Source organism: Heptranchias perlo, chromosome 4 (assembly GCF_035084215.1).
Source record: "Heptranchias perlo isolate sHepPer1 chromosome 4, sHepPer1.hap1, whole genome shotgun sequence".
Lineage (NCBI taxonomy): Eukaryota > Metazoa > Chordata > Chondrichthyes > Hexanchiformes > Hexanchidae > Heptranchias > Heptranchias perlo.
In genome coordinates this window covers 53,602,656-53,621,341 of record NC_090328.1, presented here as the reverse complement: position 1 = coordinate 53,621,341, position 18,686 = coordinate 53,602,656, and the positions used below count along the sequence as shown (strand labels likewise).

Sequence of the window (18,686 nt, the reverse complement as noted above, 5' to 3'; positions counted from 1 at the left end):
ACTTGACCAGCAAGTTAACTGGTTTAGCATGGGAAGGCAATAAGCAGACACTAAGAAACTCTGGGCTTGGCTTGTTATTCTGTAGCAGAGTATTGCTCCCTGGTGTGGCTCAGCTCTTTCAAACAGGACTAGCAAACATTCATCTGAACGAAACTATGCAGGTGGAAGGTGAACTTGAGATGCAAGACATACCACATCTACCCCTGTTTAAAGAGGTCTTTAATCCACTGAGCCACCCTCTCAGCTCAAGTCCCTTACAGTCAGAAACGGGAGAATTTATAATGGGGAACAAGGAAATGGCAGAGCAATTAAACAAATACTTTGGTTCTGTCTTCACGGAAGAGGACACAAATAACTTCCCAGAAACGCTAGGGAACCAAGGGACTAGTGAGGAGGAATTAAAAGAAGTTAGTATTAGTAAAAAAAAGTGCTGGAGAAATTAATGGGACTGAAAGCCGATAAATCCTCAGGGCCTGATAATCTGCATCCCAGAGTACTAAAAGAGGTAGCCATGGAAATAGTGGATGCATTGGTTGTCATCTTCCAAAATTCTAGAGATTATGGAACAGTTCCTGCAGATTGGAAGGTGGCAAATGTAACCCCACTATTTAAAAAAGGAGAGAGAAAACAGGGAACTACAGACCAGTTAGCCTAACATCAGAGGTAGGGAAAATGCTAGAGTCTATTATAAAGGATGTGATAACAGAACACTTAGAAAATATCAACAGGATTAGACAGTCAACATGGATTTATGAAAGGGAAATCATGTTTGACAAACCCACTGGAGTTTTTTGAGGATGTAACCGATAGAATAGATAAGGGAGAACTAGTGGATGTGGTTTATTTGGATTTTCAGAAGGCCTTTGATAAAGTCCCACATAAGAGGTTAGTGTGCAAAATTAAAGCACATGGGATTGGCGGTGATATACTGGCATGGATTGAAAATTGGTTAACAGACAGGAAACAGAGAGTAGGAATAAATGGGTCTTCTTTGGGGTGGTAGGCAGTGACTAATGGGGTACTGCAGGGATCAGTGCTTGGGCCCCAGCTATTCACAATACATGTCAATGATTTGGATGAGGGAACCAAATGTAATATTTCCAAGTTTGCTGACGACACAAAACTAGGTTGGATCGTGAGTTGTGAGGAGGATGCAAAGAGGCTTCAAGGCTATTTAGACAAGTTGAGTGAGTGGGCAAATACATGGCAGATGCAGTATAATGTGGATAAATGTGAAGTTATCCACTGTGGAAGGAAAAACAGAAAGGCAGAGTATTATTTAAATGATGATAGATTGGGAAATGTTGATGGACAAAGGGACCTTGGTGTCCTTGTACACCAGTCGCTGAAAGCAAACATGCAGGTGCAGCAAGCAGTTAGGAAGGCAAATGGTATGTTGGCCTTCATTGCAAGAGGATTTGAGTACAGGAGCAAGGATGTCTTACTGCAGTTATACAGGGCCTTGGTGAGACCACACCTGGAGTATTGTGTGCAGATTTGGTCTCCTTACCTAAGAAAGGATATACATGCCATAGAGGGAGTGCAGCGAAGGTTCACCAGACTGATTCCTGGGATGGCAGGACTGTCATACGAAGAGAGATTGGGTCGACTAGGCCTGCATTCACTCGAGTTTAGAAGAATGAGAGGGGATCTCATTGAAACATATAAAATTCTGACAGGGCAAGACAGACTGGATGCAGGGAAGATGTTTCCCCTGGCTGGGGGGTCCAGAACGAGGGGTCACAGTCTCAGGATACGGGGTAGGACATTTAGGACTGAGAAGAGGAGAAATTTCTTCACTCAGAGGGCGGTGAACCTGTGGAATTCTCTACCACAGAAGGTTGTGGAGGCCAAGTCACTGAATATATTTAAGAAGGAGCTAGATAGATTTCTAGACACAAAAGGCATCAAAGGGTATGGGGAGAGAGCGGGAATATGGTATTGAGATACAGGATCAGCCATGATCATATTAAGCGGCGGAGCAAGCTCGAAGGGCTGAATGACCTACTCCTGCTCCTATTTTCTATGTTTCTGTGTTTGGACAATTCCTCTGAGAAACCTCGATGTCACCCTCAGATGACTTACTAGGTGGTAAGAATGGTCTTCAAACATTGTCAATGCCTGTTTACTGACAGATGCAATAGACCAGTAATAGACCAGTTCCCTGGTTTTGACCATCCACACCAGCTTCACAACTGTTTATGTGATGCCTCTAACACTTGAATATCCATTCACAAACTCAGGACAGAGTTTTAAAAACAGCAACCTCCAAACAGACTAAAATTAGAAGGCAAGAAATAGACCCATATTATTTGGAGATTTCATTGTGACATTTGCTGATAATGATAATTGCACAGGGAAGTCTTACAAAAGAAAGTTGTGTTTTCCTAAGACTATGGTCAATGACAGGGAGAGTACAATATGAAGGGAAATAGGGAATATATATTTACATGTTGGAACAAATGAAATAATGGTTAGAAAGTCAGTCCTCTTAAAAGATAATTACTAGAGAAAGTTCAGCAAATGTGAGGATAGCTGCCGGCTATTGACGTACTCCAGAAAAGAACAACAGAATCATTGGTTTTAATGACTGGCCAAAGACATGAAGTAAAAAAGAAAAGCTTGTGATGAAGATAACTGGAGGATAAATGTTTCAGGAGGGATGGAGTTCACAATAGACTTGTGGTAAGACAAACTGAAATGGTACAAAGTGTCATTGGGAAGTATTCAAACTAGATGGGACAGGGTCACAGTAGATCATAATGACTGTAGCTCCCCGACTACTGGGGAAGGTAGGGTAGCTGAACGTAACAGTAAGAAGCAAATTAATTTGAATTGTAAGGAACAAGAGAATTTATAGGGTGAGTAACATAAAGCATACACGGATTCCTTGAAATGTTTTTATACTAATGCTCGAAGTGTCATAAATAAAATTATAGAATTATAGGCAATGATTCCAATGAGCATTTAATGCAACTAATACTTCTGAACCCTGGTCTGATAGGTAATAGGTTGGAAGTGCACTTGAAAGGTTATGAGGTCGTTTGTAAAGATAAATTGGGCCATAGAGTGGTTTAGCTTAATTTATAAAGATGAAACAAGTGACTGAGGTAGGATACTCGTTAGCAGCAGGGATTTGTGTGCAGCTGAAGGCTGGGGCTTGTCCCCAGGTTGATCCTTGGCACATCATGGCCACCAGAGCAACAACAACTTACATTTATATAGCACAGAACAAGCCTAACACCAAATTCATTGTAGAAAAACATCCCAAAGTGCTCAGAGAGAGAGAGATCGAGCAGAACAGCAAACTCTGTGCATAAGTTAAAAAGGGGCTAAGTACATAAGACATAGCAACGGTTATGGGCCCCGATAACATGCCCGGCAGTAGTGCTGAAAGTCTGTGCACTGGAGCCTGCTGCTCCCATAGACAAGCTGTTTCAGTGCAACTGACACTGGCATCTACCAGACAATGTAAACGATTGCCCAGGTATGTCCTATCCACAAAAAAAGACAAATCTAACCCAATTATTGTTTATAAGCTTCCTCCCAAACATCTGTAAAGCGACAGAAGAAGTCATCAACAAGCCATCAAGCAACACAGACTCAGCAGTAACCTGTTCATCAATGCTCAGTGTAGATTCTGCAAGAACCACTCGGCTCCAGGCCTCATCACAGCCTTGATCCATTCATGGACTCAAGAAGTGAATGCCAACAGTGGGATAAGAGTAGCTGCCCATGACATTAAGATTAAACACATTTTAAAAATTCAGTGTTAAAAGAGCCTAGGTAGTCAGTTGGGCCCCAAAGGAACTTTGAGATGTTTGTTACGAAGATACTATATTGGCTCTGTGACGTTGTCTCATACCAATTGCCAAAGTTCATTCTGGGTGACTTCACACAACAGTCAAGCTGCACATATTATGTCGATGTGAACAAAATTCACTTGTTATGTACAATACTGAAACAAAGACTGAATGCTCCCTCCCCCCACGTGACCACTGACAACTCAAAATCATTCTATAATTTCTCAACAGTTGAAATGGTGTTATACACATCAACTGCTTGCTGGACATGAAACCCAGCACTGTGCAAGACTAATTTAATATTGGACAATAGAAATGTTAAACTGTAAAACCACATCCTTCCTGACCAACTCAAGAGTAACTAAGTCTAAGAGATACAGTTCTCAGATCATTGACACTTGCATTAAATTTACAATTTAAAAATAATCACAATAGGCAGCCTATTTTTTAATGAATATTTACTTTACAATTAACTCAGATTTAGCACTGCCTTATCTGAAAGTGGTCATTTCACATTGTAAATACCATACAAGAATGACAACTTGCAACAGTGTAACATGTTCATTTATTTTCAATGAATTTTATTACTTAAAAAATTGAAATGAGATTGGATATTCAGCTCGCGGTTGAATAGGATGCCGAGGTTGTGAATAGTCTGGTTCAACTGGAGACAGTGGTCGGGAAGGGGGTGGAATCGGTGCCAAGGGCAGAAACTGTCTTCCCAATGTGTAACTGGAGGAAATTTCAATTCATCCCAGACTAGATGTCGAACAAGCAGTCTGACAACACATCGGCAGTGGAAGGGTCGAGACAGCCGGTGGGCATCATCAGATTACAGGTGGAAGCTGAATCTATGTCTTCGCCAAAGGGCAGCATGTAAATGAGGAACAGGGAGGGGCCAGGGGTAGATCCCTGGGGGGACTCCAGAGTATAAAAGAAACATAAGAAATAGGAGCAGGAGTAGGCCATATGGTCCTTCGAGCCTACTCCACCATTCAGTAAGATCATGGTTGATCTTCAATCTCAACTCCACTTTCCCGCCCGATCCAGATATCCCTTCATTCCCTTAAGAGTGCAAAAATCTATCTATCTCAGGCTTCGATGTACTTAATCACTGAGCATCCACAGCCCTCGGGTACAGAACTCCCAATATTCACAACCCTCTGAATGAAGAAATTCCTCATCTCAGTCTTAACTGGCCAATCCCTTATCTTGAGACTATATATCCTAGTTGTAGACTCTCCAGCCAGAGGAAGCAACCTCTCAGCATCTAACCTGTCCAGCCCTCTAAGAATTGTATACGTTTCAATGAAATCACCACTCATTCTTCTAAACTCCTGAGAATATAAGCCCATTCTACTCAATCTCTCCTAAGACAACCCTCTTTGTCCCAGGAATCAATCCAGTGAACCTTTGTGGCACCCCCTCTAAGGTAAATATATCCTTCCTTCGGCAAGGGGGCCAAAACTGCATACAATACTACAGGTATGGTCTCACCAAAGCCCTGTACAGTTGCAGCAAGATTTCCTTACTCTTGTACTCCAACCCCCTTGCAATAAAGACCAACATACCATTTACCTTCCTAATTGCTTGCTGTACCTGCATGTTAACTTTGTGTTTCGTGTGAAAGGACACCCAAATCCCTCTGAACACCAACATTTAATAGTTTCTCACCATTTTAAAAAATATTCCAATTTTTCTATCTTTCCTACCAAAGTGAATAACTTCACATTGCCCTACATTATATTCCATCTGCCATCTTCTTGCCCACTCACTTAACCTGTCCATATCCCCTTGCAGACTCTTTGCATCCTCCTCACAGCTTACTTTCCCACCTAGCTTTGTATCAGCAGCAAACTTGGATACATTACACTCGGTCCCTTCATCTAAGTCATTGATATAGATGGTAAATAGCTGAGGCCCAAGCACAAATCCCTCTGGCAACTCACTGGTTACAACCTGCCAACTCGAAAATGACCTGTTTATTCCTACTCTCTGTTTTCTGTCCATTAACCAATCCTCAATCCATGCTAATATATTACCCCCAATCCCATAGGCCCTAATCTTGAGTAACAACCTCTTCTGTGGCCTTTTGAAAATCCAAATATACTACAACCATTAGTTCCCCCTTATCTACCATGCTAGTTACACCCTTAAAATTCTCTAATATAGATTTGTCAAACACAATTTCCCTTTCATAAAACCATGTTGACTGCCTAATCGTATTATGATTTTCTAAGTGTCCTGTTACTACGTCCTTAATAATAGATTCCAGCATTTCCCCTACTACTGATGTCAGGCTAACTGGCCAAAAGTTCTCCATTTTCTCTCTCCTTCCTTTCTTGAATAGCGGAGTTACATTTGTCACCTTCCAATCCACGGGTGCCGTTCGACCCTCAGGAATTTTGGAAGATCAAAACCAAAGCATCCACTACCTCTGCAGCCACCTCTTAAAACCCGAGGATGTAGGCCATCAGGTCCAGGGGATTTGTTGGCTTTTAGTTCCATTAATTTTTCTAATACTTTTTCTTTACTAATCTTCATTACTTTAAGTTCCTCCCTCTCATTAGACCCCCGATTCCCCAGTATTTCCAGTATGTTTTTTGTGCCTTCTACTGTGAAGACAGATGTAAAATATTTGTTTAACGTCTCTGCCATTTCCTTATTCCCCATTATAATTTTTCCTGTCTCTGCCTCATAAGGGACCTCCGTTTACTTTTGCTACTCTCTTCCTTTTCATATACCTGTAGAAGCTCTTGCAATCTGTTTTTATATTTCTTGCTAGTTTATGCTCATTCAATTTTCTCCCTCTATCAATTTCTTAGTTAGCCCTTGCTTATTTCTAAAACCCTCCCAGTCCTCGGGTTCATTATTCTTTTGGCAACATTTTAAGCCTCTTCTTTTAATCTTATACTGTCCTTAACTTCTCTAATTAGCTACGGTTGGATCAATTTTCACATTGACTTTTAATTCCTCAAGGGAATGTATATTTGTTTGGAATCATGAATTATTTCTTTAAATGTTCACCATTGCTTATCTACCATCATATCTTTTAATCTAATTTCCCGACCTACCTTAGCCAACTCACCCCTCACACCTACATAATTGGCCTTGTTTAAGTTTAAGACCCTAGTTTCAGACTTAACTACATTACTCTCAAACTCAATATGAAATTCTATCATGTTATCATCACTCTTGCCCAGAGGATCCTTCACTTTATAAGATTACTAATTAATCCCGTCTCATTACACAATACTAGATCTAAAACAGCCTGTTCCCTAGTTGGTTCCTCGACATATTGTTCTCGAAAACTGACCCGGATATAGGAACAGTAAGAGAAGCCAATGCTGGAGGTGCTCTGGCTATAATTGGATTGCCAAACTTCCCCACTGGCTCCCTCCTGCCAGAGTCCTAAACCCTCTTCATTCAACAGTTTCTTTCCCATCTTCCCTCATGCACTCTCTCTGAGCACATCTTATTTATGAGACTTACCTTCTGCTCCCTTGATCCCATTCCCACTAAACTGCTGAACACTTCGATTCCCTCCCTTGCTCCCATGCTGGCTGACACTGTAAATAGTTCCCCCTCAGGCACTGTCCCTCACACTTTCAAAATTGCAGGCATGATCCTCCATCAGAAAGCCCACCTTTGACCTCCCTGTCGTTGCAAACTACCACCCCATCGTCAACCTCTACAAAGTTCTTTAACATGTTGTCACTTCCCAAATCCTTGCCCATCTTTTCTGCAACTCCATGTTTGAATCTCTCCAATCAGGTTTCCATCCCTGCCACAGCACTGAAATGGCCCTAACCAAAGTCACCAATGACACCCTCTAACGGTGACGATTGTGCATTATGCCTCCTTGACCTCTCTGCCACCTCACACCATTCTCCTTCAACTTCTTTCTATCACTGTCCAGCGCAGTGGGACTGCTCTCACTTGGTTTTACTCTTACCTATCTGATCATAGCCACATCATCTCTAGCAATGACTTCCCTTCCCACCCCATTACTTCCAGAGCCCTCCAAGGATCGGTCCTTGGCCCCCTCCTCTTCTACATCTACATGCTCCCCCAACATGCTATATGTACTCTGATGTTACCCCACTCTGCCTTTCCACCACTCTTGACCCCTCCACTGCTGTGTTGTCAGACTACTAGTCCAATATTCAGTCTTGATGAACCCCTCTCCCCGCACCCCCTCTCGTCAATCTACCAACAAACTCGATACTCTGGCAACGGTCTCATGTTGAATGAAGCTGTTCACAAGGTCGGCGTCATATTTGATCCTGAGCTGAGCTTCTGGTCCCAAATCCTCTCCATCATAAAGACCACCTACTGCGACATCCGTAACTGCCCGTCTCTGCCTCTGCCTGAACCCATCTGTTGCTTGCTGCTGAAAACCTCATCCATGACTGTCACGTATAGACTCTGTTCCAATGCTCTCCTTGTCGGCCTGCCATTCTCCACCCTGCATAATCTTCAGCTCATCCAAAACCACTCCCAGTACTAAGTCCCAGTCACCCATCACTCCTGTCCTTGTCCTTTCTGACCTGCATTGATTTTGGTTCCCCAACACCACATTTAAAATGATCATCCTCATGTTTAAATCCCTTCATGGCCTTGCCCCTATCCATCTCTGTAACCTCCTCCAACTCTACAACCCCATCCTCCTCCCACACCTCGAACTGTGTGTTCCTCTGGCTCTGGCCTTTTGTGCATCCCGCCCCCCCCCACCCCACCTTCGCCCCATCATTGGCCCCAACACACTCAAGAACTTTGCAGAAGGGGAGGATGGAGATGGGGATGTACATTGCAAGGATAGAGGGGGTCGAGGATGGGTTTTTTGAGAAAGGAGGCGATGACTATAGTTTTGAAAGGAAAGGGGACATTATTGGACATAGGGAACCATTTAGAATGTCAGCAGGCAAGGAGGCCAGACAGGGAAGACGGATGGTCAGCAGTTTAGTGGGAATGGGGTCAACGGAGTACGGTCTGGTTGAGAAATGGGTTTGGAGAGGGCTTGAGGGGAGATAGAGAAACTAAAGACAGGGGTTCATGACTAATGCAGGAGGAAACCTTCTGGCAGGATTGGCTTAATGATCGAGTGGAAGGAAGGAAGCAACAGAGAATGAACAGATGGTCTCAATCTTAGTGACATAAAAGTCCATGAACTCGCACTTGTTGGAGGTGAGAGTAGAAGGAGTGGGTGGGGGAGGGGTTTAAGGAGATATTTGGTAGTGGAGAAAAGAGGCCGGAGTTATCTTTGCTTTCCATATGATCCTGGAGTAGTGAGCTGTTTTGGCACAGCAGAGATGCCAGACAGCTCTTGATGTGGTCCAGCTAGAGCTGATGATGCATGGCTAAACCTTTCTGTGCCCCTTGGACTTGAAGGAGTGAAGATGGGGGCCATACTGGTGGGAACAATTTGGGTAGGGGCAAAGGCATCAAAAGTGGAGGTGAGGAAGTGATTCAGTAGATTCACAACTGAAGTAGTATCTTTGCAAATGGAGGGCCAAAGGCTGGCAGCTTGAAAATATAATGGTAAATAACTTAAATGACTTGGGTGAAGTGCTTTTTTCAGAGGCAGACACAGAAAGAAGCAACGTTGAAAGGACGTTAGGAGGCTGCAGGTGATGAGACGCAAGGAAGTGGTCGGAGATGGCCTTTTCTGTGATCGAGATCATGGGTGTAAAGAAGCAAAGTGAGATGGTAAGGTCGAGGGGGTGGTCATAAATATGGGTACTAGAGTTTAAAATGAATGACGAGGTTGAAAGAGGATAGGCGTGGCAAGGGCCTTGTTCGCGAGAGAGTAGACATTCCGGAGGGAAAAGCAGAGAGGAATGGCGATTGTTGATCTGCTGGCAAAGTCCAAAGGAGCAGTGCTGGGTGGGGTGGGAAAGAGGTTGGCAAAATTAACTGGCTGTGTGATAAAGTCAAAAGAGGGGAGAATGGGGCAGTTGGGGATGCTGCTCATAAGGAGGCAGCAACAGGTGTCTTGCTGGGCCTTTCGACGAAGTCCGAGAGAAGCACATGAGGGTAGCTGTAGGCTTATCCAATGAGGTTTCAAGCTTGGATTGAGATAGGGATTGTGGGTTGGGCAAAGTAACCAAAAAGGGGAGAAATACAAGGCAGCATGACAGTGTCAGGGGAGAATGGTCGAAGAGTTAGAAAAACACAGATAAAAGTAACGGGCTTGGGCCCTGTGCGGCAGCCAAAATGCACAGATTAAAGTTGATGGTATGGGAGGGAAAGACAGACAAGGTTTTGGAAATGAATAAACAATCTTTGAGGTAGATTGGATGCAGGAGAGGAAGCTGAGCTCAGGATCAAGCAGTACACCAAGGTTCTGCACCCTTGGGTTTAGTCCAAGGAGGTTGATGGAGTTGAAGCCAGAGGCGCATTGGTGCCAAAGAGCATGGTTTCAGTTTTGCCGACACTGAGCAAGAAGTAGCTTTTACTCATTCAGATCTTAACGTCAGATAATCAGTAAGAGATCACGGACGAGGCCAGAGAGATTAAGTAGACTATCAACATACATGAAAGTTGACCCCGCGCTTCCAAATAACAGTCAATAGGTAGCATGTAAAAGATGAAGCCGAGAGGATACCAGGGGTGATTTGGAGACATGATAGGAGAAGCCACATAAAAACATAAGAAATAGGAGCAGGAGTAGGCCAAAGGGCCCCTCACGCCTGCTCCGCCATTCATTAAGATCACAGCTGATCTTCTACCTCAACTCTACTTTCCCGCCTTATCCCATTTCCCTTGATTCCCTTAGAGTCCAAATATCCATCAATCTCAGTCTTGAATATGCTCAATGACTGAGCATCCACAACCCTCTGGGGTAGAGAATTCCAAAAATTCACAACCCTCAGTGAAGATATTTTTCCACGTCAGTCCTAAATAGCCGACCCCTTATCTTGAGACTATGACTAGTTCTAGACTTTCCAGCCAGGGGAAAACAGCCTCTCAGCATCTACCCTGTCAAGCCCTCTAAGAATCTTACACGTTTCAATGAGATCACCTCTCATTCTTCTAAACTTCAGAGAATAAAAGCCCATTCTACTCAATCTTTCCTCATAGGACAACCCTCTCATCCCAGGAATCAATCTAGTGAATTATACTGCCACGGGAGTCAATGTAATGTCGACTGTACAACAGCTAAGTGAAGATCCAGAAGAAAGCACAGCCACGGAGAGCGACTGTGGAGGAAAGTCATGTAGGGAGGATGGACTTGTCAACTATGCCAAAGGCACTGGAGAGATTGGGTAGAGGAGAAGTGACAATGAGCCATGGTCACAGTTACAAAAAATGTCACTGATTATTTTAACCAGTGTGGCCTTGATGTTATGGACAGGCAGTAGCCCAAGGGAAGGCTTAGAAAAGGGAGTGGCAGGTTCAAAGTAACATGCTCCGTGTTTTTACAAAGGAAGGCAAGTTTGGAGACAGCGCAGTAGCTGAAAAGGGATGGAGGAGTTGAAAGTAGGTGTTTTTGAGAAGAGCCATCAAAGTAGTTTTGAAAGATATTCGAGCCAAGCTTGAGGACATGTCACTAAATCATTGGACTGAGACGGGAAGCTTGGTGACCAAGAGCAAGAATGAAAAGGGGGCTTCATCAACAAGTCTATTAAACAGTGAAGAAGGAGAAACTATGGAATTAGACGGGGTGCCTGGAGGAGGAGTTTACAGGTGGGAAGGGCAAGGGGGTTAGAGAAAGCAGAATTAGAGCAGATGCCCTCTCTTTTGGACAGGGCATGAGCTTGTCACATTGGTGTCTGAGGTGAGGATAGAGGATGCAGTCAAAGTAGTCAGAGGAGAGTTAGTTTGACAGAAAAAGATGATCGTACTGTAGAGTCATACAATGAGTTGGTCCTGGGACAGAGCAACAGGAACTCAAGGAGATGGAGTCATATTTGTCAATAGATAACTAGGCCAATCAATTGCCATGTATACTTCAATGTACGGTCAGCAGATTCAAGGCCAAGGAGGTAGGCTGTTGGAATGGGAGAACATCTGAAACCTAGTGAAGACAGGGGGATCTAAGAAAGGACAGGCAGTTGTTGGAGATTGACAAACGTGTTGATGTCAATCCAGGGGGTGGATCAGAGTTGGGGGAGGCAAGAAGGCGGCATTCAAGAAAGAGTGGGAGGGGATATGCAGGAGAAAGATGAGAAAACAATTGGAGAGAGCCCCAGTAATAAAAGAACGCCAAGCATGATGTGAAGTTCAAGTGGGCAGCCGTGTGTGTGTTAGGATAGGGCAAGTTCAGATGGATCTAATCGTATCTTTTACTTCCCCACTACCTTATCTTTTTAGGCCACACAATATATATGGCAAGAAGATCAGCAACCAACCTGCTCCTGGGCCTCGACCAATGCTGCTCTAAACCAGTTCCAGTACTGCTCTAAACCAGCTCCCATGAAGAGCATGATAGCAGTCCATCTCTCAGTTAAAAGGGCGGTAGATGGCATCAACTCATGATCCACGATCAGCAACATAACAGATTGAATGTAAGGACTAAACGTGCATCCAAATACCACCCCACAGTCTGGGCTTTGAACTACCTTGCACATTTCAGCTTCCATGTGTTGTTGAATACTCTGATAGCTTTTCTTCACTTGCTGCTTATCTTTGATCATCATGGTCAATCTGTACAAGGGTCCCACATTTAGATCTTCTGCATGTGTCTTCATTATCCTGCTCAACTGTTCTGTCTGATGTACCATACAGGCCCAAGACTGTGAAGGAAGAATGAAAAACAGTCAGAACACTACATTTGCATCACGAAGCATCATACACTCTTGATTAAATGCACGTACTTCAATTCATTCCTTGCCATTCTGAAACTGGAATTACATTATACACTTAATGTCAAATATGAACTCTACATATGTTAACAATTCAAATAACTCCATCTTTTCAATTTGTATCAGTAATACACATGTCAATCATGACATAACATTCTGAAATTAAATCACTGATGGAGGGAGAAAGAAAATCAATGTCATTTACCTTGGAGACATTGCTAACAGAATCCACTGGGGAGGATGTTTCATGCTTCTCCACTTGCTGGCAAATATTCTGTAGCAAGGATGCATATTCTTTGTCACTCTTAACTCGTAGGGACATAAACTTCTTTAATGTCTCCAAGAGTTTAAGCTCAGATTCCTGCAGTTTTAGCAAAGACTCATGGGAATTCTGGAGGTCACTTCCAAACCCCATTTTGAATAAGGCACTATAATATCCACAGTGCTAAATGCGACTTCAGCACCCACTGATCAAAGCATGTCCCTTGTTCTGAAAAATAAGTGAAAAAGAGGAAGATATTATTCTTGTTCAGTAAAAAAAAAATGCACCAAGACAAAGTCTGTATTTACACTAGAACATGGATTCAAACTGCTCAAGTCTTTATTGAAGCTTGCTCGAATTTAACTTCTCAGTTTTGAAAGTGACAACACTTAATTGTAAAAGCAACTTTGACCAAAATTAGAGGGACTACAAATGAAAATGGCAAGCTTACCTACCATACCTCATTTTATGAAAGTAGTTCAACACTACATACAAGAGGAAAGGCATACATGCCAACTTAGCGTTAGGCTGATGGTCCATATTTTAATCAGCTTGTTAAAATTTCACAAAAAACGCTTTCATGTGGACTGAGGTTGGCAGTATCCAACCAGACCAGTTGAAGAGTAGGACTAGAGTTTGACGGCACACAAGCCTGAGACAGGCTGATGGGTTTGGAGGGTCTGTTGCAGGACTGTTTATTTAATGTTTTACTACAAATATAATTATATATAATAAATGAGCTGTTAGAACTTAACTTTTAAAACTCCATTGTCCTGAAAGGAATGTTCTGGGGTATGCCCAACTGTCCTCTCACATATGAAGATTTATGTTGTTCAAGATTTGTGGCAGCCACTTTTTTGAGATAAGGATGTTCTTGAATACGAATATACAATTCATGTTTGCTGTTTTAATGGAGGCATTAAGCAGTTTGTTTTAAATGAGTTACTGCCATTTTTAGAATAGTGGACAGAGGGATGTATATAAACACATTAAATTTTCATCTGCTACTATTGTCAAGTCATTTTTCACTTCATGTATCTTTTCAAAATAAAGTGTTTTAGATGTAAGTTCACCTGTGCATTTAAAAGAAAAAAGATAGATCAATATATCAGTGTAACCGTTGATCAGAAATCAATTCGAAACTTTTATTTTTGATGTCATGTACTTGCCATTATCCTTGAAGTTTGTTTAAAAAAAAGTTTTCATGATTAAATCAGCGTACTTTCAATCCATGAAAACCTGAGAGTTCAGGACAGCAGCAGGTGTGAAAGTGATCCAATTTTGTCTTGCAAATATAGAATGCACGGTCAGTTGAGGTTTTGTCAGTACGATGCAAAAGGTTTCAGTTCACAATTGAAGACAATGCAGCTGGGGTTAGATTCCACAGTAAAGTTGTAATGAAGTTCCCACAATTATCAGATTTAAAACATCTGTAACCCTTCCAGGTAAAAACTTTTACAGTAAGCTCCAAAATGCCAGAAAAAAATATACTGTAGTATCAAAAATGTTGTGTTCTTCAGGGTCCTTCCCACAATGGAAGTAATTCAATAGTCTATAGGAACACACAGAACCAGAAAACACCATTGAGATCCACATGGATAGTCCAAATACCATAAACATCTTATGTTTATGATAAATCCAAGACCCACTGCACTCAGTCCAATTCCTGTTTTCACATGTCACAATACCTATATTCAGAACTGTTTTTGAGAGGTCAACTTTTTGAAGGGAATTTTGCCCATATAATTTTTTTTTTAAATGTGTACAGTCTTACAACTAAAAACATCACAAATGGGATTAACTATGCTTGAAGGCATCACACAGAAAATACATACTGCACTACAACAGATTAAGATAAATTTATATGTATTGGGAGCTGTGATTCCTGAAACGAAAGCTTTCGCATGTTAACACAGGCTGGATGCTAGACATTCAGTTCCTGTTATCACAGATAGATCAAATGAAAGGATAAACAGCCCTGCCATTATCAAAGATTTTCTACATTGTTCCTTATAAATACTGTTGCTGCTTGGTGCATCACTGCATTCAATTTGGACAGCATGGCACATAGGAAGTCAGTCTATGAGATGTCTCAAATATTCCAAACTATTAATAATCTGTGAAATGCTGCTGATTGGAGGTATTTGAGAGATGCAGCCATCTTTTGCCTTTGTCTCCATACATTCCAAAGAAAGCTGGATTGTATTTCTGTGAAACGCCAGTTTACAGGCATTTTTAGTCTCATAGCCGACAGGTACATAACTGCACGTTTTTAAAAGTCAGTGCCATACTTGCCAGAGAGTTAGGCTAGATTAAGTTTACAGTAAATTAGCCAGGCTGACCAAACCATCAAAAAAGGAACCCTGTGGGTCAATGAGTTGTATCGAACTCTTTAAGTGAGGAATCCAGAGAGACCTGTCAATGTTGTGAACCCAGAAGATTCAAGAATCCAGTTAATCTCTGCCATGATTATAATCTCTTGTGCCCAGATCTTGTGAACATAAACTGGATACGAGAAAGAATAGGGTCTAAAAGAACTTGCAATGAAGACTCTGTTCACACACCTGGATTGGATTCCTGCAATGCATATTCAATCCAATATAGTCAGCAAATTGTCCTTCTTGTTTGGGTAACAGAATAAGACAGATTGTTGAAATTTTAATCTTGTTCAGATGCCAGATAGGCCAGGAAGATAGTAATGAAAGTGGTGTCAGTTATCGTAAAGGAAATATGATTAGATATTCCAATGAAGGAAATACCTCTTCTTTATCCCCTCATCAGCAAAGTATTCTGACTCAATTGAGGAAGATTCCCAAAAACGTGGAATAAATCAAGCAATGTGAGAGGAGCAGGTTTACAACCAAAGCGAGTTCATTGTCACTAAGAATGATGAGAGAGATGTCAATGGGGAATTTAAATTGATTGTATTAATCCAATAATATATTGAGAAGTGTTGAAGTGGGATCAGGTCAAAATCATCAGATATATCTTAATCAGTAATTGATAGTTTGCAAGATTGTGTTAATATGTGGAATCCTAACTGGGGTCAGATCCTCTTGTATAAGTGCCAAAGTGCTAGTGGATGCATCCATACTCGTCAATGTTACACTAGAGACTGTATTAATGTTCGAACACGGATTCAAGACAGATACTGGTATTATGCAGATTTGTGAATGCATCTCAAAATAATACAATCCCACCCCTATCTCAAGATCCTATTCCCTTCTCAGTGTGGCCAGCAAATGCAAAATGATGATCACTCCCAAGATCAATCTCACCTGGAGCTGAAACTGCACCATAAAAAAGGACCAAAATGAAGAGTTTGTATTCTTGTGGCATTCACACAAGGTCCCACAAACAGTAAATGAGATAGATGACTAATTCATCTGTTTCAATGGTACTGGTTGAGGAATGAATATTGGCTAGAATACCAGGCTAACACAGTGTTCTTCTTTAAAAAGTAGCACTCCCACCTAAACAAGCACGTGGAGCCTTTGTTTAATGCCTCAACTGAAAAACCGCACCTCCAAAAATGCAGTGCTCCCTCAAACGTCAGCTTAGCTCACGTCATCAATTTCTGACTTCTAGGGGAGAGTACCACCGAGTGAACCAAACTGAAACTTCATGACTTTGATGAATTGGAAATCAATACATTTAAGTTTAGAAATTTTTCCCCAACAGGATAGTATTGTAAAGGGAAGGCAATCTAAAAAAGGAGTCTATTTTTCCTAAAAGCTACATGAGTGTTACTATTGTACATCAGTAGGCAATGAAGATAAAAGTCAAGGACCATAGAACTATAGAAATTTACAGTACAGAAAGCAGCCATTTAGCTCATTGTATCTTTATTTACTCTTTGCCAGAGCAATCTAATCCCACTGACTTGTTCTTTCCCCATAGCCCTGTATCTTTCCATGCTTCAAAACGTTGATCAAGCTTTCCTTTTAAAGACACAACAGTCGCTATCTCAATTACTCCCTATGGCAAAGCATTCCATTACTGATTCTCAAACTACTTTTTCAATTCATGAACTCTTTGTAATTTTGGAAACTTTTATTAATCTCCTGTGAGCCGTCTCTGCTTTAGTTGAAGTTACACCAATATCTCAAGTCTCCTCAAAACTATAGTTTCTCATCCCTTTCTTCCTGGTAAATCTATTCTATACACTCTCTATGGCTTTAATGTCCTTTCTATAAATGAGGTATCTAAAACTGCACAACATAGTCTACAGAATAGCAATGGCTGCTGGCATCGAGTACAGATATTAAAGCCAGGCAGAAAAACAGAGAGCAAGTTAACCAAGAGACCATTGTAGGGAGTTGATAACATGTTAGATCACAGGAAAGCCTTTATATCCTTTTCTACACATGCCTTTTTCTTTGATCAGTTTAAACTGTGTTTACTGCAAAAAAAGTCTGGTTGAATATACAGCAAAGATTCAAAAGAATGGAAACTGCTGGCATGCCGAGGAGTAGTCCTTTGAACTGCTGGCATTTTCTTTGTCAGCTTTATTTTAATTTGAGATATATATTTTTGATTTTTTAGATAAAATTTAAAAAAGAGCACCAGAGGCATAACTCAGAGCATCAGCCCATCTGAGGCCATCACAAGAAAGGCTGGAAGCTCCATGGGGGAATTTGAGAAGCATTCCACGTAGGATTATTCTCATTAGCAAAGGGTTTTCATTATTTCTGTAATAAAAGAGGAAGAGATAGTTCTGTAAAAAGTGCAAATTGCTATATTGTCTTTGCTACGGTTTTATGCTTGTAATAAATCTGTCACGTAGTTTACAGCCAAACCACCGTTTAGGGGCGAGATGGCTGAAGGCACCGCTGCCAATGGTGGGGTGAAGGAAAGGGGAATACACGAGGCCCAAGTTGGAGGAACGCAGAATTCTCGGAGGGTTGTCGGGCTGAAGGAGGTTACAGAGACAGAGAGGGGTGAGGCCGTGGAAGGATTTGAACACGAGGAAAAGAATCTTAAAATTGAGGCATTGGTGGACCAGGAGCCTATGTGGATCAACAAGCACGGGGGTGATGAGCGACCAGAACTTGGTACAAGTTAGGATATGGGCAGAGTTTTGGATGAGCTCAAGTTTATGGAGGACTACATGGAGAAAACATGGAGGATGTTTGTGGGGAGGGTCAGTTGGCTAGAGAAGCTATCCCAAAGTAGACAAACTAAAAGTTATACTACAAAATCAGGCTTTACATATATTAAACAGCTTTAGAAAGCCACTAAATGCTTGGGTGTCCCAGTACTTGAGGAATGTTCCAATGAAAAGTAGAAAGTGTTGAGGGATCCTGCCTCAGTACACTCTAGGCATGGAAAATAGGATGAAAATTAAGCTTTTGATAAAAGGAGACCAGCTGTATATTTCATCAATTTTTTTTTAAAAATACACGGACTGTGTTTGGTAAGGACTACTCCTGGCCGTTGCAGGACATTCAATTTTTTTTTTAAGTTATGGAAGCGACATATAACTTCTTTGAGCCCTGTAAATGGGGCTTGGATGGTTCCAAGTGATTCATACTGGCTTTAGAAAAGGTAGTCTTTTTTTCCCCAGTATTAAAATTGTACAACACAAAACACAATCATCTGGACACTTATTTTTTAGGCATTTATTAGTCATAGTTTAGGCCTTTCTAACTAGGAAGATATAATAACTAAATCTCTACTTTTCTGCTGTACAAATTTCACACCTACATAGTAATCAGAAAAATAAAGTGAAAGATAACAAGTCACATGCCTCTTCAGATCCCACTTGGTGAAAAAACTCCCTCATAATTGCGTAAGAAACGGGAAAGAAGGAAC

General features: G+C 41.6%; 1 protein-coding gene across 6 annotated transcripts in view; it reads right to left on the bottom strand.

The window, feature by feature from the left end:
- Positions 1-18,686, bottom strand: part of fer (fer (fps/fes related) tyrosine kinase) — a 284,400-nt gene that overhangs the window by 247,369 nt on the left and 18,345 nt on the right. For 5 of the 6 annotated variants that reach the window (XM_067982928.1, XM_067982929.1, XM_067982931.1 and 2 more), the window contains exons 2-3: positions 12,816-13,100; positions 12,368-12,541 (exon numbers count right to left, since the gene is read on the bottom strand). In XM_067982928.1, coding sequence (XP_067839029.1) covers positions 12,368-12,541; positions 12,816-13,025 — 384 coding nt within the window. In that variant the 5' untranslated portion in view covers positions 13,026-13,100. Of the gene's footprint in view, positions 1-12,157; positions 12,324-12,367; positions 12,542-12,815; positions 13,101-18,686 lie in introns of those variants that run through there. The other variant, XM_067982930.1, reaches the window with a different exon arrangement.